The sequence below is a fragment of the Zophobas morio genome, unplaced genomic scaffold (genome assembly GCF_036711695.1).
Source record: "Zophobas morio isolate AGI-343-1 ecotype UQ-CSIRO unplaced genomic scaffold, CSIRO_AGI_Zmor_V1 ptg000257l, whole genome shotgun sequence".
In the NCBI taxonomy this organism is placed as follows: domain Eukaryota; kingdom Metazoa; phylum Arthropoda; class Insecta; order Coleoptera; family Tenebrionidae; genus Zophobas; species Zophobas morio.
Window position 1 is genome coordinate 17,045 of NW_026972361.1, and position 22,024 is coordinate 39,068.

The 22,024-nt window shown below is 39.1% G+C and overlaps 4 protein-coding genes across 4 annotated transcripts; 2 read left to right on the forward strand and 2 right to left on the reverse strand.

Annotated features, from left to right (window-relative positions):
- The first annotated feature begins 1,814 nt into the window (after positions 1-1,814).
- On the forward strand, positions 1,815-2,655 carry LOC135119365 (uncharacterized). Its single transcript, XM_064043776.1, has 3 exons — positions 1,815-1,957; positions 2,003-2,278; positions 2,330-2,655. The coding sequence occupies exons 1-3, from the start codon at positions 1,903-1,905 to the stop codon at positions 2,584-2,586; spliced, it is 588 nt and encodes a 195-aa protein (XP_063899846.1). The 5' UTR covers positions 1,815-1,902; the 3' UTR covers positions 2,587-2,655.
- An 18-nt stretch (positions 2,656-2,673) lies between these two features.
- On the reverse strand, positions 2,674-10,187 carry LOC135119366 (arrestin homolog). Its single transcript, XM_064043777.1, has 5 exons — positions 9,854-10,187; positions 9,150-9,804; positions 3,162-3,305; positions 2,982-3,111; positions 2,674-2,925 (listed from the first exon to the last, which is right to left on the reverse strand). Exons 1-5 carry the CDS (start codon positions 9,960-9,962, stop codon positions 2,833-2,835), a joined length of 1,131 nt encoding a protein of 376 aa, XP_063899847.1. The 5' UTR covers positions 9,963-10,187; the 3' UTR covers positions 2,674-2,832.
- Positions 10,188-10,404: 217 nt separating this feature from the next.
- Positions 10,405-13,982, reverse strand: LOC135119362 (importin subunit alpha-4-like). Its single transcript, XM_064043772.1, has 4 exons — positions 13,705-13,982; positions 12,896-13,594; positions 11,167-11,859; positions 10,405-11,112 (listed from the first exon to the last, which is right to left on the reverse strand). Exons 1-4 carry the CDS (start codon positions 13,765-13,767, stop codon positions 11,017-11,019), a joined length of 1,551 nt encoding a protein of 516 aa, XP_063899842.1. The 5' UTR covers positions 13,768-13,982; the 3' UTR covers positions 10,405-11,016.
- Positions 13,983-17,044: 3,062 nt separating this feature from the next.
- Positions 17,045-19,423, forward strand: LOC135119360 (SH2/SH3 adapter protein dreadlocks-like; the record flags this gene model as incomplete). The annotated part of the gene is made up of 4 exons (XM_064043771.1): positions 17,045-17,233; positions 17,442-17,601; positions 17,659-17,885; positions 18,728-19,423. Coding segments are annotated over exons 2-4 (1,035 nt in total), but the record flags the coding sequence as incomplete, so codon positions are not given.
- Between the last annotated feature and the right edge of the window lie 2,601 nt (positions 19,424-22,024).

Here is a 22,024-nt window from a genome sequence, read left to right on the forward strand (position 1 = left end):
GAACCTCCAGATTCTTTCAAAAGTGCAACATAAGAAACCCCTAAGATTCTTTCAAATTATTTTAAAATAAAATCACTAGGGGCCTCCGAGATTCTTTCAAATGCTTCTAAAAACACAGTATGATCAGAAACCCCTAAAGGTCCTTAAACTTTTTTTAAAACCAAAAACCCTAGGGGCCTCCGGGATTCTTTCAAAAACAAAACACCAAATACCCCTAGGATTATTTCAAAACAAAAATCACTAGGAGCCTCCGAGATTCTTTCAAATTCTTTTAAAACAAAAACACTAGAGGCCTTAGAGATTCTTTCAATTCTTTTAAAATCAAAAATACTAGGGACCTCCAGATATTTTCAAAAACGCAACATAAGAAACCCCTAAGATTCTTGCAAATAATTTTAAAATAAAATCACTAGGGGCCTCCGAGATTCTTTCAAATGCTTCTAAAAACAGAATATGATCAGAAACCCCTAAAAGTTCTTAAAATTTGTTTAAAACCAAAAACCCTAGAAGCCTCCGGTATTCTTTCAAAAATAAAACACCAAGTAGCCTTAAGATTATTTCAAAACAAAAATCACTAGGAGCCTTCGAGATTCTTTCAAATGCTTCCAAAAACAAAACACCAGAAACCCCAAAGAATCTTTCAAATTCTTTTTAAAACAAAAAAACCTATGGGGCCCCAAGTTTCTTTCAAATATTTCCAAAAATAGAACACCGGGAAACAAAAAATAGGGATCTCTAAAATTCTTTCAAAAACAGAACACCAGGAAGCCTCGAAGATCCTCTCAAATTCTTTTAAAACAAAAACATTAGAGGCCTTAGAGATTCTTTCAATTCTTTTAAAACCAAAAATACTAGGGACCTCCAGATTCTTTCAAAAATGCAACATAAGAAACCCCTAAGGTTCTTTCAAATTATTTTAAAATAAAATCACTAGGGGCCTCCGAGATTCTTTCAAATGCTTCTAAAAACAGAATATGATCAGAAACCCCTAAAAGTCCTTAAAATTTGTTTAAAACCAAAAACCCTAGAGGCCTCCGGGATTCTTTCAAAAACAAAACACCAAATACCCCTAGGATTATTTCAAAACAAAAATCACTAGGAGCCTCCGAGATTCTTTCAAATTCTTTTAAGACAAAAACACTAGAGGCCTTAGAGATTCTTTCAATTCTTTTAAAACCAAAAATACTAGGGACCTCCAGATTCTTTCAAAAATGCAACATAAGAAACCCCTAAGATTCTTTCAAATTATTTTAAAATAAAATCACTAGGGGCCTCCGAGATTCTTTCAAATGCTTCTAAAAACAGAATATGATCAGAAACCCCTAAAAGTCCTTAAAATTTGTTTAAAACCAAAAACCCTAGAAGCCTCCGGGATTCTTTCAAAAATAAAACACCAAGTAGCCTTAAGATTATTTCAAAACAAAAATCACTAGGAGCCTCCGAGATTCTGTCAACTACCCCTAAGATTCTTTCAATTTTTTTTTTTTAAACAAACCACCAGGAGATTATTTCAAATTCTTCCAAAAGCACGAGGACACGAGGTTCTTTCAAATTCAACACTATAGGAGCCTCCAAGATTCTTACAAACGTTTCCAAAAACGCCGTATCAGGGACCCCTCCGATTTTTTCAAACGCAAAAATCCAGGGGTTTTTCAAAACCAAAACACCAGTGGCCCCGAATTTTTTTCAAATTCTTCTCAAGACTTATTGTTATAGTTTTTACTCTTAGACTCTAGCAGAAAAACCCCTTTTCCAATTCGAAATTCTACATCAAGTGTGTTATTCTCCGCTCGCTCATTCCCCTTGGAGACCTATTGATTTTCGCCAAACTTCAACTTTTTTCTCAGCGTCCCAATGTGAAGTTTTTTCTACATTTCGGAAATATTGTCTGTTTGCCCCAAAATGAAGTTGTTTTTATCCTTCATATGCATTTTAACGACTCTACTCGCAGTACCAGGTGAGTCCCCGCCACGCCTCCCCCAAAGTCAACTCTCTGCTTCAGACCTGGTTAGCGGCAACTGGCGGTACCGCCGACAAGACGAAGGCGAGCCCGCCGATGCCGCCGCCGCCGCCAAGAAAATGTGCGCCAAGTGCGTGTCCGCGGGCTGCAAAGGCGCCCGCAGCGACACGATGGACTGCAGCGCGGACAAGATGAGCGCACTAGGCCTGAAAGATGACGCCAAGATGGTGTGGGACAACGCGACCGCCGACGCCGCCGAGGACTTCGACAACCCGGAGAAGTACACCCACTGCCTGATGCTGCAGCTGAAGGACGGGGGTGAGTAGTCGCACGAGTGCGGTAAGCACTGACGGTTCCGGGTTTGCGCAGACACGAACAAGGCCGAGATCAGGGGCTGCGTGCCCGAGAAGGTCACCGTGGGGGAGGAGGAGAAGGAGGTGTGCGCGCTGATGACGGGGAAGGTCAAGAATTTGGTGTGCAAGGTGTGTCCGTCGGTGGAGGTTCCGTGCAACAACGAGACGAGCTTGTACGACGGGGAGGCGACGGGGGCGGCGCACAGGCTGTCGCTGGACTCGAGTATCTACTTTTGGATTTTGTCGGCGGTTTTAGTCAAAATACTATTGTAAAGGCTTGTCCGGGTTGTAGAGAAATTTTTTGTGTCTTTGAGGAATAAATTTTTGTTAATATATTGCAAAGCTGTGTTTGAATGAAGCTTATTAGTTATTCAAATTATGCAAGCTGGATTTATTTAAATAAATATGCACCTATGCAGATACAAATGTGATATAACGTTACAAACTTCAGATAATAATAGGGCAAGGATATATATATATATAATAAAGGCGCAACCGCTTATACCATACTAGTTGTCGCTACTCATCTATTTCTTTGTCGATGGTGTCCTGTCTAAACATTTCCACTTCGGCCTGGCTGTCAGCATGAATCATTTTTCCACGATTGTCGGGCTAAAAACACAAAAGTAGTAATTTCAAAAACAAACAAAAATTTTTCGAAAATATACTTTAGGATGCATCAGAATAAATGGCAATTCGGCAGACAGCTCTCCACCTAAGGCCCCCAGATACAGTTTCACCTTAACAGCGTAAGAAACGATTATCCCGAAAGCGTCGCGTTGATCGGGAGATGCCAACCTGGAAACAAAAATTTGAAAAAGTGCAAACAATTATAACGCAGTTTTTACAGTGTAGTTGATGCCAGGTTGGTTTCTTGGCGCTTTAGTTGTCCGTCTAAGGCAATTCCTCGTCTGTCTTTGTTGGAAGAGAGCAGTGGTACCAAGTAGACGATTTTTTGCAGTGTAGATCCAGGCTGGATGGGACATCCCTCCCTAGATTATAAAGTTAGTATTTTTAAAAAACAGTATGCACAATCTGACAATAATTAAACAACTATTATATCTTGGTTGTTTTTGAACTAAAGGGCTGTGCGAGAGACGACAGGTTACCACGTGTACCAACCTGAAAGATGCTACGGGTTTAATTTTTTTATGAGAAAAGTGAGAAAAAAATAAAGTAACCAAAAAGAAGTGAAAACAATGCAAAAGAGGAAAAAATATGCGAAAAAAAATAAAAACACGACAAAAATGGTTTATACTCCATTTTAGTTACAAATGAACAACAAAAAAAAAACAGAAACAATGGTGAAAAAGGTTATACAAATTAGCAGTAAAAAAACATACAAAAGATAGAACAAAAAAAAAGCGAAGAAAGAATGAAAAAAAAAACGCTGCAAAAAAAAAGGTGAAAAGGAGACGTTATACCGGGTGTCTGGAAAATGGCGAATTAACTCTTCGCTACGCTGGCGAGTCTGGGAAAAATAGTGAAAAAATTCCTTCCCACATTTTGGAAAAATTTAAAGGAGTCTGATGTTTTGTTGCTGGATGAACTTGAAAAAATCTTTTGAGCTTTTAGTATTTTATTTTTTATGAATTTGAAAAAGTCTTGAGTGCCGCAGTGTTTTTTTTTTTAATTCGAGAGATTCTTAGGTACCCATGGTGTATTATTTTGGGAGCTCATGGAGATTTTTTTTGTAAATTATTTAAAACAATTTTGGAGGACTTTGGTGTTCGGTTTCTGCAAAATTCTGAATTTACCTGTTTTTGAGTTAATTTTGGGACTTCGGTTTTTTTTAGAAAAATTTAAAACAATCTTGAGGTTCTAGGTATTCCTGTTTGGAAAGAATTTGAAACTGCTTTGGAGCCTCTGGTGTCTTTTCTTATAATTTAATTAAATTTCTTAAAGAATACTGGCGGGTACTATCCCCGCCCATCCACCCTCTCTTTTCTTAGAAGGTATGTCATTTGCCAAAATCAGTCTTATTATAGAAGGTACTAGCCCCACCCGCCCTCAGTTTTCTTAGAGGGTATCTCATTTGCCGAAATCGGTTTTATCTCAGCAGATCTAGCCCCGCCCACCCACCCTCTCTTTCTTATAGGGTATGTCATTTGCCAAAATCGATCTTATTTTAGCAGGTACTAACCCCGCCCATCCTCTATTTTCGTGGAGGAATCTCATTTGCCAAAATCAGTCTTATTTTAACACCTACCAGCCCCGCCCACCCACCCTCTCTTTTCTTAGAAGGTATGTCATTTGCCAAAATCAAGCGATAAAAATGGAGTACAAAAAATTTACAGAAACGCGGTGAAAGATAATAAAAGGGCAACAAAAAGACGATAAGAAAGGAGCAGAAAAGAGTAACAAAAGGGCTACAAAGAAGGTGACAAAAATCGAGATTAAAAAGGTCGAATAAGGTAAACAAAAAAGACAATGGAAAAAGGAGCAAAAAAGACCAAGAAAAGGTGGAAAAAAGTTGGCAATAACTCCGATAAGGCGATGAAAAAAAAGTGACAAAAAAGCGATAAAAAAATGGAATTAAAATGGGACCAAAAAAGGGCTATAAAAAAATGCGACTCAGAAAAGGAGTAAAAAATGTGACAAAGTAACGAAAAATTTGATAAATTAGCCAGAAAAAATGTGATTTGAAAAATGGGAATCAGAAAAATGTCAAAAAAGTAAAAAAAAAATGCTCCAAAACAAAAAGGAACAAAAAGAAAGCGACGAAAAAACCAAAAAAGCCCACAAATGCAACCGACTAAAAAAAAAGTAAAAAAAAAGAAACACAAAAAGAAGAAAGATAGAAACACAAAAAAAGAACACAAAAAATGCGACTAAAAAAATGGGAATTAGAAAAAGTCGCAGAGAAAACGGAAAAAGCAAGTGACGATCTACAAAAAACTGAAATTGATGAATTCTAAAAAAGGGCACAAAAAATGTGATAAAAAAAGCAAGGGAAAGAAGGCCATAAAAATGCGATAGAAAAAGCTGTAAAAAAGACAACAACAAAAGAGGATAAAACAGAAAAAAAGCGAGAAAAAGGGAAGTCACCAAAAAAAAGGCGATAAAAAAATGGAATTAAAATGGAATTAAAATGGGACCAAAAAGGGCTATAAAAAAATGCGACTCAGAAAAGGAGTAAAAAATGTGACAAAGTAACGAAAAATTTGATAAATTAGCGAGAAAAAATGTGATTTGAAAAATGGGAATCAGCAAAAATGTCAAAAAAGTAAAAAAAAAAATGCTCCAAACAAAAAGGAACAAAAAGAAAGCGACGAAAAAACCAAAAAAGGCCACAAATGCAACCGACTAAAAAAAAAGTAAAAAAAAAAGAAACACAAAAAGAAGAAAGATAGAAACACAAAAAAAGAACACAAAAAATGCGACTAAAAAAATGGGAATTAGAAAAAGTCGCAGAGAAAACGGAAAAGGCAAGTGACGATCTACAAAAAACTGAAATTGATGAATTCTAAAAAAGGGCACAAAAAATGTGATAAAAAAAGCAACGGAAAGAAGGCCATTAAAATGCGATAGAAAAAGTTGTAAAAAAGACAACAACAAAAGAGGATAAAACAGAGAAAAAAAGCGAGAAAAAAGGGAGTCACCAAAAAAAAGGCGATAAAAAAATTGAGAAAAAAAAAGAGCGGCAAAAAATTATAAAAAGAAGGGCGGCAAAGAAAAAGAGAAAATAGATCACAAAAAATTCCCCCTAAAAAAAAGGAGTAGAAAAGTGACACAAAAACATGAATAAAAAATTGCAAAAAATGGACACAAAAAAGTGATAAAAAAAAGCGACCAAAAAAAGGCGACAAAAATTGCAATAGAAAAAATGCGACTAAAAAGGAAGTAAATAGTGGTAAAAAAGACAAAAAAAAACAACAAAAAAGAGAATAAAGTAGCGAGAAAAAAAGCGAAAAAAATCCACAAAGAGAGAAATACGAATGAAAAAATATACAAAAAGCTACAAAAAAATCCGACTACAAAACGAGTAAAAATGGGACAAAAAAAAACAATGAAACAGATGATAAAATCGCGACAAAAAATGCGATTAAAAAAATGGGAATCAGAGAAAGTGCCAAAAAAATGGGATGAAAAAAACGAAAAAAGGCCACAAAAATGCCACTTCAAAAAAAAAGAAGTACAAAAAAAGCGACACAAAAAGAAGAATAAAGATACAAATACAAAAAAAACCCACAAAAAAAGCAACTAAAAAAGTGGGAGTTAGAAAAAGTGGCAGGAAAAACGGAAAAAGTAAGTGACGATCAAAATTCACAAAAAATACCATTTATAAAATGAGAGTCAAAAAAAGGGAGACAAAAAAATAGGCATAAAAAACACAAAAAAAGGTCACAAAAAAACGTGAAAGCAAAAGCGACAGAAAGAAGGCCATAAAAATGTGACAGAAAAAGGCGCAAAAAAGACAACAAAAGAGGATAAAACGGGGAGAAAAAAAGGGAAAAGTCCAGAAAAAAGGAGATACAAAAATGGACAAAAAATTTCGAAAAGAACGGTGACAAAGAAAAAGACACAAAATAGGTTACAAAAAATGTCAGATAAAAAATGACTTAAAAAAAGAGCCACACAAAAAGAAAAGGAATAAAAAAAATGCTAAAAAAGGCTACAAAAAAGAGAATAAAGTAGCGAGAAAAAAAACAAAAAGAGATACAAACTGGCCAAAAAATTTAAAAAAAGGGCGACAAAGATAGAGACAAAAAATAGGTCACAATAAGATCACAAAAAGGAGATAAAAAAATGCGTCTTAAAAGGCAAAAAAGTAACCAAAAACATTGATGACAAAAAAGGAGACAAAAATGTTACCAAAAAGTTATTAAAAAACGCTAAAAATGTAGAAAAAAAGGAAAACCACAAAAGTAGACAAAAATGGAAAAACAACGATAAAAACCTGATATAGAAAAATAAAAAAGCCACAAAAAAGTGATAAAAAAAGGATATGAAAAACAGTGACAAAAAAAAAGATAAATATCAGCACAAAAAATTGATACAAACGCGAAAAAAGTCTGCAATAGCGCAAGTAACAACGCCATAAAAAAGATCAAAAAAAGAGTTAAAAAAGGCAATGAAAAAAAACGACAAAAAAGTGGTACAAAGATCATAAAGAAAGGGGACAAAAAGTGAAAAAAGCGAAAAAACTTACCAAAAATAAGAATGACACAAAAGGATGACAATAAGCCGCGCCCACCCACCTTCTCGTTTCTTGTATGGTACGTCATTTGCCAAAATCAGTCTTATCATAGCAGGTACTAGCCACACCCACCCATCCTCTCTTTTATTAGAGGATATCTCATTTGCCAAAATCGGTCTTATTTTAGCAGCCCCACCCACCCACCCTCTATTTTCTTGTAGGATATGTCATCTGCCAAAATCAGTTTTATCTTAGCAGATACTAGCCCCGCTCACCCGCCCTCTCTTCTTGCAAGAGGTATTCAGGCATTAGGTGCGGACAGTGTTGCCAAATTTACTTTTATAAAATTACGTTTTTTTCCTAATGAAGAATTTTTTTATAATTTTTTTGCGACTCCCGAAATCCCCGTCCATAACGTACTCAAGAGTTAATCCGCCATTTTACAGACACCCAGTACAAGGTGTCAAAGAACAACAAAAAAGGGTACAAAAAAATTACAAAAAAAAATCAACAAAAAATGTAAAAAAGGTATCAAAATATGCAATGAAAAAGGGGAAACGCGATAAAAAGAATACAAAAAGACAAAGAAAAGTTGGCACAAAGACCACAAAAAGGGGACAAAAAAAATGCGACTTAAAAGGCAAAAAAAGGGACTACAAACATGGTACAAAAATGATACAAAAAAGTTATTAAAAGACGCTAAAAAAATTTAAAAAGAGGGAAAACTAAAAAAAGGATACAAAAAGCAGACAAAAAGCAATTAAAAAAATAATGAGAAAACAACGTAAAAAAAAAGATGACAAAAATGTGAAAACACGATAAAAATCTGGTATAAAAAACTGGTAAAAATAACGGTGTAAAAAAACTATAAAATATTTATTAAAAAAAGGGCACAAAAAAGGCGGTAAAAACGGGAAAAAGCGATAAAAGCAGCACAAAAAACTGACACAAAAGTGTTAAATAAAGGCTACAATAAAACAAAGTGACAAAAAAAGTAATAAAAAAAAGTTAAAAAAAGAAAAGGCAATTGAAAAAGGTGTAAAAAAAGACAGGGGACAAAAAATTGAAAAAAAGTGAAAATAATAACAAAAGTGACACAACAGGATGACAATAAAGCAGTAAAAGAGGCAAACACAAAAGAACACGATGAAAGCAACAAGAAAATGGAACAAAAAGAAGGCAACAAATAAGTGTAGAAAGTAGGTTATACAAAAAACGCAATAAAAAGGTAAAAAAAGAGAAACAAAAAAAAAGAAGATAAAAAGGAGACGAAATGGTTAAGTTTCGTAAGTAAAATTCAATATAAATTTTATTTAAAATAATGGCAAGAATATAGATGGTCCTTCGTAAGAAGTCTAAATTGGGTAACTCATTTTCATTCAAAAGAGTCAAATCAATACCAAAATCTACCAAATACAAATAATAATACACACTGGCCCAACAATGTGTCAATAAATAATGGAATGTCACAACAAAGCGGTATTATTGGTTGCCTATACAAACAATAAAAAATAAGAACAATAGCTTATTTAAAGTTAGAACAACCTATTTTATGTAAATTTTCATGCAAAAAACGAAACTTTTAATAATAAGCAACCCCGAAACGAGATATTTAACTTGATAAAAATGAAAGTTTTTACTTCCAGATATTTTTCATACTTTGAATCCAACAATTTACCCCCCAAACCCCTCTTACTGTGTCTCCACGCTCGCCACCGTCGACCTGTACTGCCCATTCTGGAACAGCACCACATCCACCCCCTGCTGCACCATCACCTTCATCTTCTTCACCACCTTATTGCTATTATTCCGAATACAAATATTCGCCGCTATCTTCTCCCCGTGATGATACAGCTGCTTATCCAGGGTCACCTCCAGCTCCAGCTCCCCGGGACTCAACATAAAGTCCTTCCGCACCACGGTACACGGCTGCTTGCCCTGCTTGGACGGCGCATACTGCACCTTCCTGATGGCCATAGAAACCGTGCTCCTCTTGTGGGACCTATCGGTCTCGCACTCCCCCACGAACAACTTCACGAAATAGTGCACCCCGCAAGGCTGCCCCTCGTCGTCGAGCCCCGGCTGCAGGGTGACGGACGCCGGGGCGTTGGCCGGCAGCGCGAAAGTGAAAGGGTGGCAGTTGGGACCGAGCTTCTTGCTGAGGCGGTCCTGCAATTTAGACAGATTTTGCTTATCAGGGGGCGGGTAGATCTGGTGGGTCGCTAGGTGCAAGTCCTTCTGGAAGTTGAGCCCCATGACCTCGTCTTCCTCGCGGCCGTAGCGGAAGCTACAAATGACTTGGCCGAAGATTTTGCGGTCGCGGTAGTCGGGGTCGATGCACACGACGCCGTCTGCGGATTTATTTAATCAAAAAACACGACGATAGCTAAAAATAGTTACCTATGGGTTCCACCCCCGAAATGTGATCTACGAAGTCGCGCTTTCCCAAGTATAAAGTGAGTTTGGCATTCGGGGACTGTTTTTTGAACACTCGGAAGTTGTACACCATTTTGTGGCACTAGCACTGGACTTTGCACAAAAATGAGGCAAATCTTGACGATTCCGCTTTTATTAGAAATATATTTAGGGCTTCTTAATGCAATTAGACAATTATACGCCCACGTACAATACGAAATACCACGCGCTAAATTTAATTAAACTATTAAAATTCCTCGACTTGGAATTACAATTATTGTGAAACACTGCGAATTTGTCTGTTTATTCTGATATGTGTAATGCTATACTCTCGTGTGGCCTTACATTAACGGCGCTAATTTAGTAGTAAACACGATAATTGTGTTAGTGATGCTGATAATTGTTTCCATGTTTGGATACGGAAAAAATAAAAACCATGGCTGCATTTTCTGACCTCTTTTCAGTCGGTCGTGTTCTAACAAATCAATCTTGTTGTTTGTTTTTTTAATTGTCGTGTTCGTTAAGAAAAGTCGACAAAAGAAGAATCGCTTTATTTTAAATTATATTTTACTTAAAACGATTAACTACCATAGTACAATGGTAAGCAAGAAACTATAATTTTTATTACATAATAGCTTATTAATATTAATTAAAGATGACCAGTCAATTAAAATTTCATTGTATCCTAAATGTATCCTCCTTTTCGATAAACATTATGTATATTGCTACCGGCAACAAAATGTAAAACTAAAAAAACCATGTAAATATTCATGATGTTTACCAAAAAACGTTAATATCATAAAATATACAAAAAATCTGTGCATGACGCCCCCGTTAAAATTTTGTTAAATCCATATTGTTTTGATTGCACGACCATGCTCAGATTTTCCTTATGTACGGTCATTTCGATCCCCGATATTTACCTAATTTAAATTTTACGCGTAAAAAAATAAAACCGTTCCACGACCTGACGTGCCGTCGGTCCTCTTTAAATTAAATAAATATCCTGCCGGAATCACGTGCAGTTATTTATAAAAAATTCTATATGTACACAAACAGTCAAAATGAGCGTACATAATCCGGGACAAAACAAGGGAAAGGAAGCAAACGCGCTAGATCAAAACTGTTACTCTGAGCAATAGAACCGATCAAAATTTGAACCCCTCGTTCGGTACGTTCGTGTTGGGATCGAAGTGGAAGCCGGTCTCACCGGCGGTGGGCGCCAGATTCGGATCGTCGTCAGCCTGAAACCCAAAACTCCGTCCAAACCCCTCTCCACCACAAACCTCAAAACTTACGTCTCCGCTGAAGTACTGCTCGATGATATCATACGCAATTTTGTAAATCTCGATATTGTCATGATTCTGCAGCAGCTCGATCTTGTCCAACCCATTGCACTCCTCGATCATCGTACACAATTGCTCCACTTCCGCCCCCGCCATCTTCAGCATGTTGTTGATCCCGTCGAGGACCACCTGGATGACCTGCGCGTCCTTGCAGTTCAGCAGGTCGCAGAACGGCGGAATCACGCCCTCCCGGATCAGGGTCGCCACCTGCTCCTTATTCCCGCCGATCGTCAGGTTGCTGATGGCCCAAGCCGCCTCTTTCTGCGTCTGGAAGTCGCCCTTGCTCAGATTGTTGATAATCTTGGGCAGCAAGCCGGCGTCGATCACCGCCTGCACCTGCATCTGGTTGCCGGCGGTGATGTTCGACAGGAACCAGACCGCCTCCTTGCAGATTTTCTCTTTGGGGTGGGAGAGCAGGGCGGGGAAGTGCGAGAGGGCGTCGCAGTTGAGCACGACCTGGGTCTGCTCGTCGGTGCCCGTGACGATGTTGCCCACGGCGCGCAGGGCGGCGGTCTGCACTTTCACCTCCTTGTGGCTGAGGAGCGGGATGAGCTTGGGCACGACGCCGCTGTCGATCACCATCTGGATTTGCTCGTTGCCGCCGTCGGTGAGGTAGCTTAATGCCCATACTGTGTCCACCAAGATCTGGGGCAGAAATGAGAAGCACATCAAGCTTTAGCAAACTTCACGAAAAAAAGTACTATATGTATACTTATCACAGTTTTGTGGAGGATAAGACCAGCATCTGCGCTAAACACTCTATTCCTATTTTTTTTACGAAAATGACAACCACATCCTTGGAAAATTTTCTATTTTTTTTATAAATCGAGTCAGATTTATTACAAATCACATTGAAAAAATTCGGCGGTTAATTGAACATATTCCTTGATGCTGCTTTTTCAAATTAATCAAGACGAATTAACATTTATGGAACTAGAACAATAGGAAATAAAACTTATCTATGTATTACTAAATTCTATTGAAACTTCGCAGTTGACGAGTTTTTATTCGACAAAACTACGTTCATACACTAGGCATTACTTTTAACGGTCTTTACTACCCTATTTTAATATAATATAATTATAAAAGTAAATGTAAAGAAGCATGCTACGCCTGTGTTTCAAATGAGTTTTTTCTTTATAAAATTTAAACAGCATTATGTTCTCAAAATTTCAAAAAATGGAGTGATTGATTTTGTTTTTTTTTTTTCAGTATTGTAATTATGCATATATAATGTGGTTTCGTATTCTGCCTACCCAATAAAACAATAGCACAATTTGCATACCAATTTTAACATTTTTCCTTCCAATTAGTGAAAATATCGTAGTGGGTGGTAGTGTATTGTTGGTTGCCTACCTTGTGTCGCATATTTGACCCTCGCGAACTTCCGCCTTGCCCTTGACACTATTTTTAAATTGCTAAATTGAGCTCGTCGAACTGTTCAGTGACGGCGCCACGTTTCGGCCTTTGCACTCTTATCTTCAACAATTTCAAAAATAACCCCTCTTCATACATGAATGGCAAATCACGTTTTCGTAAAAATACGCATTTGATAGAATTTTCGTAAATTGAAATAAAAAATGTGTAAATTTCGAAGGCCGTCTCCGTCCAGCCCCAAACTTAACTTAGCACACCCAACACAAAAAAAAATAAATAAAATGAGTCATCTTGAGGTACTCACATTGATATCTGTGTGATGAATAAGCGCGTTCAAAGCCGGTAACAACTCCCTAATAGTCTGTATAGGCGGCGGCGGATCCTTGTTCCTACACAAGTTAACAATAACCCATGTGACATTCCTCAAGAACGAGATGGGTACGTCAGGTTTAATAAACGAAAGCAGCGGATTAACAACACCTAGCTCAATAACGTAGTCCCTCAGCTGGGGCCCATCCCCGATGATGTTGCCCAGCGCCCACACCGCCTGTTCGCACACGTTCTGCTGCGGCGAGTGCAGCAGCTTGAGGAAGAGCGGCACCGCCCCCGCCTGGACCACCCGGTTGGTCTGCGCCGACGTCCCCGACGCGATGTTCGTCAGCGCCCATGCCGACTCGAACTGCAGCGAGGGCTCGTCGTACCGCTCCAGACACATGACGAGGATGGGCAGGATCCCGCTGACGATGAGCGCATCTATCGGGGGATTCCTGTCCGAGGAGAGCAGCTTCCGCGCGGTCTGGATGGCCATGAGCTGGAGCGCCGGGTTGTCCACCATGGACGCCTGCGCCACCAGCTCCTCGAGGTTGGTGCTCGAGAGGCTCTTCTCGATGTCGTCTTCGTCCGTGGAGTCCACGACGGGCACGTTGCGCCGCTTCTGGAGCGTCTCCTCTCTCTTGTTCTTGCGGAGCTCGACCGTGACCTCGTTGCGGCGCCGTCGCATCTCCTGGGGGCACACGCATTAGGGGGCTGTCGAGCGAGTCGGGGGACGCGCGGGCTGCGCGCGGGGGGAGGGAGGGGGCCGGTTCGCGGCCCGAGGGGGCGCCGGGTACTTACATCTTGGTCTTTGCCCTTATTTTTGAAGTTCTGGATGCGATTCTTGTAACCTGGGTCCGCCATTTTGATTGGTTTGACAAGAGGTGGTTGATGGGTGCACGAGGAAAAGCCGGGCGCCGTTTTTACGAGGATCGGAGCGATAGCGGTGTCTTCAACATGAAAAACGCAGATAAAAACGATTCGAGGGGGATTATCACAAAGTTTCCGAGTGGAACGACGTAATTTGGGTATTTTATCGCTTGAGAAGTTGGTTGCAAAGGTTGCAACGCACGGTTGCAAACTTGACGGAAATGACAGATAAGCGCCGAATTCGGATCGCAAAAACTAATTAATTCAGCAAAAATAGAAGATATCGCAAACAAAACTAGACAAAGTAAACGCAACAATTCGCAAGGAACGTCGGACGGCCCTGTACAGTCGATATAAATCAATCACATTTTTTGTTAGTTTTTAAAATTGCTGTTCCTCGGGGCATTTCACTTGCACGAAAATTTTGAACAATGCACTGGTGACATTTGATAATTTATACAAAAAGGCAAAAAAAGAAACTCCAATGAAGTTGGAGTATACTAAAAACCGCATCAAGTTGCTTAAATTCATCGTGGCTTAAGTTTCTACAACAATTTTATACCGTGTGATTTTTTTAAACCGCAACCAAAGTGTTATGAGGTTGTAAGGTTATGACCAACTAGAGTAGAAATTGAAAAAATCACCTGCTGCAAGATTTGACCTGTCAGAGTACTTTGATTACATTCTATATTTTTTTCGGAACACAATTATTTAACTTGAAGGACTAATGTATATTAATGATGAATAAACGGTTATTTATCTTACTATTTACAAGGAAGACACTACTTAACTCACCTTGTACATGTGGTTACCCAGAGCAGGAATTTTCGACTACTACTAACATAAGTATTTCCTAGAAGGGTTATTAGTAAGTGGCCAGCAATTATATTAGCAGATAGCCGAATAGCTAGAGTATCTGGTCGAATAATGTTTCTGATAGTTTCAATAAATGTAAATCTTGTTGAAATATTTGAATATATCTCTCAATTAAAGTCTTCTTGCAATCCTGGTCCAGACGGAGTGCCTAGTATTCTGATAAAAAACTGTGTTTTTTCAATCTCATTACCATTGTTTTTGTTATTTAAGACTTCTTTATCTTTAGGGAACTTTCCGACGATGTGAAAAAATAGCTTTGTAACTCCCATCTTCAAATCAGGCAATCGGAATAAAATTGATAATTATAGGGGGGTATGTAATCAGTCAGTAATACCAAAAATATTAGATTTTATTGTGGCCAAACAATTACAGTGGATTTCTTCGTCTCTTATTTCTGTTAAACAAAATGGGTTTTTATAAAAACAGATCAACATTAACTAATTTGATGGAATACTACTGCTATCTTAATGATGCTTTCTCTCGAAAACGACAAATAGATTCTTTATACGCAGATTTCTCAAAAGCGTTTGATAAAGTCAATCATAGGTTACTTATTTTTAAGATGACTAAATTAGGTTTCAGTGGGAAGACTATCAAGTGGCTAACATCGTTTTTATTTAATAGATCTCAGCAAGTTAAAATTGGTAATCATCTGTCTTCTCAATACTTTGCATTTTCTGGGGTACCACAAGGTTCACATTGTGGACCTATACTGTTTCAAATTTTCGTTAACGATTTGACAATTGGATTTCAGAACTCTAAATTTTTACTATATGCTGATGATCTGAAATTATTTAGAACTATTCAATCTGTTGATGATGCTTCAGATTTTCAACTAGACCTAAGTACTCTGCATAAATGGACAGTGAGCAATTTACTTCCGTTGAATTTGAAAAAATGCTGTATTATTTCTTTTTTTAATGTCAAATCAGTGTTGTATTTTGATTACCAATTAGGGAAATCTTCAGTAATTCGTGTAAATGAAGTCAAAGATTTAGGAATCATTTTTGACTCCAAACTTACGTTCAAGGAACATTTTCATTATATATTCCATAAATCAATAAGCATGCTGGGACTCATTTGGCGTCACTGTCGTGCATTATCTGTCTCTGCTCTTAAAACCTTGTATTTTTCTTTGGTGCAGTCAAATCTTCAATATTGCTCTCCTGTATGGTCACCATTTTATAGGAAAGATATCGACCTTTTAGAAAGAGTCCAGAAAAAATTTCTACGACTGTTGGAATTCAAACTTAATCGGGTCCATCAAAGAGGGGATTATTCGTGGATTATGTGTAATTTGAAAATATTGTCATTAGAGGATCAACGTAAAATGTACGATGTTTGTTTTCTTCATGGGCTAGTTAATGGTTACATAGACAATCCTAGCTTGTTGGGTCAACTAACATTTCTAATACCTCTTTCAAATAGTAAAAAAACTCGGAGCACAGTGATATTTACGGTACCTGTGTCCACGACTAACAAATCACAAAATCATCCGATCAAACGAATGATGGAAACGGCTAATAGGATGGCGGAAAGTTCAACATTTTTATTATTTGATTGTGGCAGATCAAAATTCAAATCTAAAATTAAGTGTATTTTAGGTCTGTAAATTAAAATGTATGATAGAATGTTAGTATTTTAGTTTAATTCATTTTCAATTCTTTAGGAAAATTATTAGTGAAGGGTTTATAAGTATATAGATTTTATTTACTTAATTAGTTTTTTGATTTTGTATTTTCTAAGATAATTTCAATTTGTATAGTTTATAGTATTGTAAATTGGGGTTTTCCCGTCAAATTAAATTAAATTAAAATTAAATTAAATTAAATTAAATTAACTAACTACTAGTTTATAACTACAACAAACCACCGATATAGTGGGTGGTTTGTGATGACTACTAATTACTGTACATGATTCATTTTTATTAGACATGACAAATTGGAAACAGAAAATGTTTGTTGTTTTTGCTGCAACATTTTTTACCTTTTTTGTCTCTTTTTATTTGTCGCTTTTTCCGCCTTTTTTGGATGTTTTTTTGTTTACTTACAGAAAAATAATATGGTGTTTTTATTATGCTATAAATGGTACCGTAAGAAGCAAAAGACAGGGTAGTTAGTCACTGAAAACCATTTCCACCCAGTTCTTAATTTGTAGGTGTATGCAACCAGCTGTACACACTGGCAAAAAGTGATGGCACTCTGTGAACCAATTGTTGGTACATTGTCAAATATATTTTGATCGATTTTTCAAATTTGATGTGTTTGTCAAACTTCGCAAACGGCTTTTTGTCGCTGAACGAATAATAAAAATCTTCCAAGTCAGCTCGAGGCCCCCCGATTCGAATTTGTTTTGCAAAATGCGCATTTTTCCTTCGAGATTCGAAATTCCCGCCCATGTGTCAGTCGGCAGCGCCCCCCTGCGGCGCCTCCAGTTATGAAATCTCCCCTGTGCGATTGTGATGTCTTCTGCAAACCCGGAGGGTGGGAGATATTTTCTATGTAATTACCTCGAAAAGCAAGTGGATGGTGCTTCATGCCGAAGACTGATGAGTAACACGGGAATATGTCCAGTTTGAAAATTGGTAAGCGCCATCTCGCCCCCGATCAATTCCACCTCTTTTTTTATTGTTTTGGTCCCACCCCCAAGCTTCCTCCCCGTAGAAGACGACTTCCTGGAGCCCGCCCCCGACCCGCCGCCGCCCCCAGCCCGCTTTCCCTTCCCACTTTCGGCAACGTTCATTGCATTTCAATTCTAGCATGATCTTGTTATCATCGCATTCACTGTTGTAGAGTAGAAGCATGAATGTCGGCTAGCACTAGATAGTTGTGCTTGTGGTCATGTTGGAGACCCGATCTGTTCGTGGAATGCCAGAGCCGTCTTGGCAAGCTAAGAGTAATTTCGCCGCTAAATCGACACCCCATTCGATGGCTGCACCAATTATCAGACATGGTTAGTGCTTGGGTTGTGAGTTCGCGGCGCGACTTTGACTCTTCTTGTGTTCCGCAGGCAAAACTGGTCAGGATGACATTTGCCATGTCGTGGCCAAGTACGACTACGCGGCGCAGGGGCCACAGGAACTCGACCTTAGGAAGAACGAGAGGTATTTGCTGCTCGATGACTCCAAGCACTGGTGGAAGGTGCAGAACTCGAGGAACCAGGCTGGGTACGTCCCGAGTAACTACGTCAAGAAGGAGAAGCCCTCGCTGTTCGACAGTATCAAGAAAAAGGTAACGGTATGTTGTGGGCCAGTTGTGGCTTGTTTGGGCAGGGTTTAAGATCGGTGATCCATACAGATAAAGAGATAGCAGACGCGAAATACTCCAAATGTTTTTTATGACTCATTTGATCCTTGCTTTAGTGATAATATTTCGGCAGTTAAAACGTCTATTTGGGTTGTTTATTGTTATTGAGAGGCCATTATTGGACGCTCTAGTCGCGTAAATTTTTCCCGATTTTTTTACGATGGCAAATGGTCGAGTTGTAAAATATTTAGGAACGATACCGGCGACTGAGTGCACTTCTCGACCCGACTACTTCCCCGACCATTTCTCAAGACGAAAGAACACTCGGAGTTTATGAAAACACAAATGGTTGAGTGCATTGTAAATAATAAAAGTCTCTGTGATTTCAAACGTTTACATATTTTATCTTTGTTTGGTCAGATTGCAGTATTTGCAATAATCAGTCAATACACCCAATGTTAATGTTGTGCGTCGTTCACTACGAAACATTAATTACATTAATTCTGTGACATATTGACTGTTAGATATTTGTGGAAATTAGTCGTGCTGTTAAAACGAAGATGCAGTTTATTGGTTACAAAAAAAACTCACAAAACTTCAGTTTATCCAAGGTAATTTTTTCTTGGTGTTGCTTTTTTTGTATTTTTCCAACTGTAATTACCGGAATAAATATTAACTCGGAATATTTTTCAGTAAAAACTTGTTTAATAATTATTTACGTTGACGTCATCGACTTTCTGAAAGGGATATAACACCAAGAAATCATACAATCGTAAAAATGAGCCGCCTTCTTAAAACTTTCTCCCCGATGATGTTCCGTTCTCGGTTCGCAGGTAAAAAAAGGCGGCGGCTCCAAGACCCTCCCCTCGAACAACTCCCCCTCGCGGACCGTCGAGTCCCCCAGCATGGCGCGGCGTGCCGCCGCCGACCCCTCCGAGGCCATCGGCACCGCCGTCGTCAAGTACAACTACCAAGCCCAGCAGCCCGATGAACTCTCGCTCGTCAAGGGCTCCCGCATCCTTATCCTCGAGAAGAGCAACGACGGCTGGTGGCGTGGCCAGAGCGGCAACGTCGCCGGCTGGTTTCCCTCGAACTACACGCAGGAAGAAGGCGACGCCGATGACACGCTGCACACGTACGCGATGGCCGAGAACGTGCTCGACATCGTCGTCGCGCTGTACTCGTTCTCGTCGACGAACGACCAGGAGCTGTCTTTCGAGAAGGGCGACCGGCTCGAGATCCTCGACAGGCCGCCGAGCGACCCCGAGTGGTACAAGGCGCGGAACGCGCAAGGCCAGGTCGGATTGGTGCCGAGGAACTACCTGCAGGAGCTCTCCGAGTACCTGACGCAGCCGTTCGTCGACAGGGGCAAGCAGGAGATGGAGAGGTCGCAGGTGACGATGGGCGATAAACCACATCTGATCGACAAGCCGTGGTACTACGGGAGCATCACGCGGTACATGTGCGACAACCTGCTGAACCAGAGGGGGCACGACGGGGACTTTCTCATTAGGGACAGCGAGACTAACGTAAGTTGAGATTTGTGACGTAAATTTTCTTTTTTACCTTCTTTTCTTCTTCATCACTTTCCTCCCACTATTCTTCCTGTCTTTTCTTCTTTTCCCTCTCAGTTTTTCTCTTCCCTCTCAATTTTTCCCTTCCTTCTCCCAACACACTTGTTCTTTCTGTCATTCCTTCTTCCTGAACATCTCTCTTTCTCTCTCTTTAGGATCTCTCCCTTTTCCCTCCCAATTTTTCCCTTCCTTCTCCCAACCACTTTTTCTTTCTTTCTATTTTTGCCCCTCTTTTTCCTCGAATTCTTTGTCGCCACACTTTTTCGTATCTCTACTCTCTGTCTTTAGGATGTTTTCTCTCTCTTTAGGATCTCATTCTCTGTCTTTAGGATGCCTTTCACTCTCTTTAGGTACTCTTTCTCTCTCTTTAGGATCTCTTTCTCTCTCTCTCTCTTTAGGCCCTCTTTCTCTCTTTCTTTAGGATATTTATCTCTCTCTCTTTAGGATGTATTTCACTTTTTAAGATCTCTTTCTCTCTTTTTAAGATCCCTCTCTTTTTCCTCCTAGTTTTTCTTTTTCTTTTCCTAACCACTTTTTCTTCTTCTTTTCTATTTTTGCTCCTCTATCTTCGAATTTTTTGTCGTCATATTTTTTCGAATCTCTACTCTCTCTCCCCTAAAGATCTCTTTAGGATCTCTTTCTCTCTCTTTGGGATCTCTTTCTTCCTTTGACATCTCTCTCTCTCTCTCTCTCATCTCTCTCTCTCTCTTCTCTCTCTCTCTCTTCTCTCTCTCTCTTCTCTCTCTCTCTCTTTAGGATCTCTTTCTCTCTTTCTTTAGGATATCTTTCTCTCTTTCTTTAGGATATCATTCTCTCTCTTTAGGATCTTTCTCTCTCTCTCTTTAGGATCTCTTTCTCTCTTTCTTTAGGATCTTTTTCTCTCTCTTTAGGATCTGTTTCTCTCTCTTTAGGATCTTTCTCTCTCTCTTTAGGATCTTTCTCTCTCTTTTTAGGATCTTTCTCTAATCTTTCTAAGATCTCTCTCTGTTTCTCTTTAAGATCTCTCTTTTTCTCTTTTTAAGATGTTTCTCTTTCTTTAAAACCTCTCTCTTTAGGATATATTTCTCTCTCTTTAGGATCTCTCCCACTCTTGCATCTTTCCCTCTGCTGGACCTCTCACTTTCTCTCCCTTGGATCTCTATTTGCTATTTCTTTCTCTCTAGGATCTCTTTTTCTCCAAGATCTCTCTATCTTTAGGATCTCTCTCTCTCTCCTCTCTCTCTAGGATCTCTTTCACTGTCTCTAAGATATCTCTCTTTCTAAGATTTCCCCCGCTCTCTAAGATATTTCTCTTTTTCTTTAAAATCTCCCTCTCCTTAGGATCTCTCTCTTTTCATTCTCTCCTCTCTCTTTGGGATCTCTCTCTCTTTAGGATCTTTCTCTTTAAAGTCTCTCTCTCCCACTCTTGCATCTCTCCCTGTCCTAGATCTCTCTCTCTCCCTCGTATCTCTATTTGATCTCTCTCTCTCTCTTTAGATGCACGTCTTCTCTCTTTTGGATATCTTTCTCTTTAGGATTTCTTTCTCTCTTTCTTTAGATGCAGACCTCCTCTCTTTTGAATATCTCTCTCTTTAGGATCTCATTCTCTCTTTGGGATTTCTTTCGCTGTTGAAGACCTTTCTCTCTCTTGAAGATATCTCTTTCTCTCTCTTGAAGATATCTCTCTTTCTCTTAAAGATCTTTCTCTCTCTCTCTCTCTCTCGGATCTCTCTCTCTCTCTCTCAGTGTCTAGGATCTATCTCTCTCTTTCTCTAGGATCTCTCTCTCTCTTTCTCTAGGATCTATCTCTCTCTTTCTCTAGGATCTCTCTCTCGGATCTATCTCTCTTTTTCTCTAGGATCTCCCTTTCTCTAGGATCTCTCTCGCTCTCTAGGAGCTATCTCTCTTTCTCTAGGATCTATCTCTTTCTCTAGCATCTCTCTCTCTCTCTTTCTCTGGGATCTATATATCTCTTTTTCTCTAGGATCTCTCTCTCTCTAGGATATGTCTTCTCTCTCTCTAGGATCTCTCTCTCTCTCTAGGATCTCTTTCTCTCTCCCTCCTTAGGATCTCGTTTTCCCCTCTCCCTCTCTCTATGCCTTTCCCTCCCCCTCTCTCTCTCCCTCACCCGCTCCCTCTTTAGGATCTCTCTCTCCCTCTTTAGGAAATTTCTCTCTCCCCCTCTTTAGGATCTCTCTCTCTTTCTCTCCCTCTCTAGGATCTCTCTCTCTCTCTCTCCCTCTCTCTCCCTTTTTAGGATTTTTCTCTCTCTCCCTTTTTAGGATTTCTCTCTCTCTCTCTCTCTCTCGCTTTAAGATCTCTCTAAGATATATCTCTCTCTTTCTGTCTAAGATCTCTTTCTGTTTCTCTTTAAGATCTTTATCTCTCTCTCCTTAAGATCTCTTTTTCTCTTTTTAAGATCTTTCTCTTTCTTTCAAATATCTTTAGGATCTCTGTCTTTCCCATTCTTGCATCTCTCTCTCTCTCTCTCTTTAGATGCACACCTTCTCTGTTTCTGGTATCTTTCTCTTTAGGATCTCTCTCTCTATGTCTCTTCTTTGGGATCTCTCTCTCCTC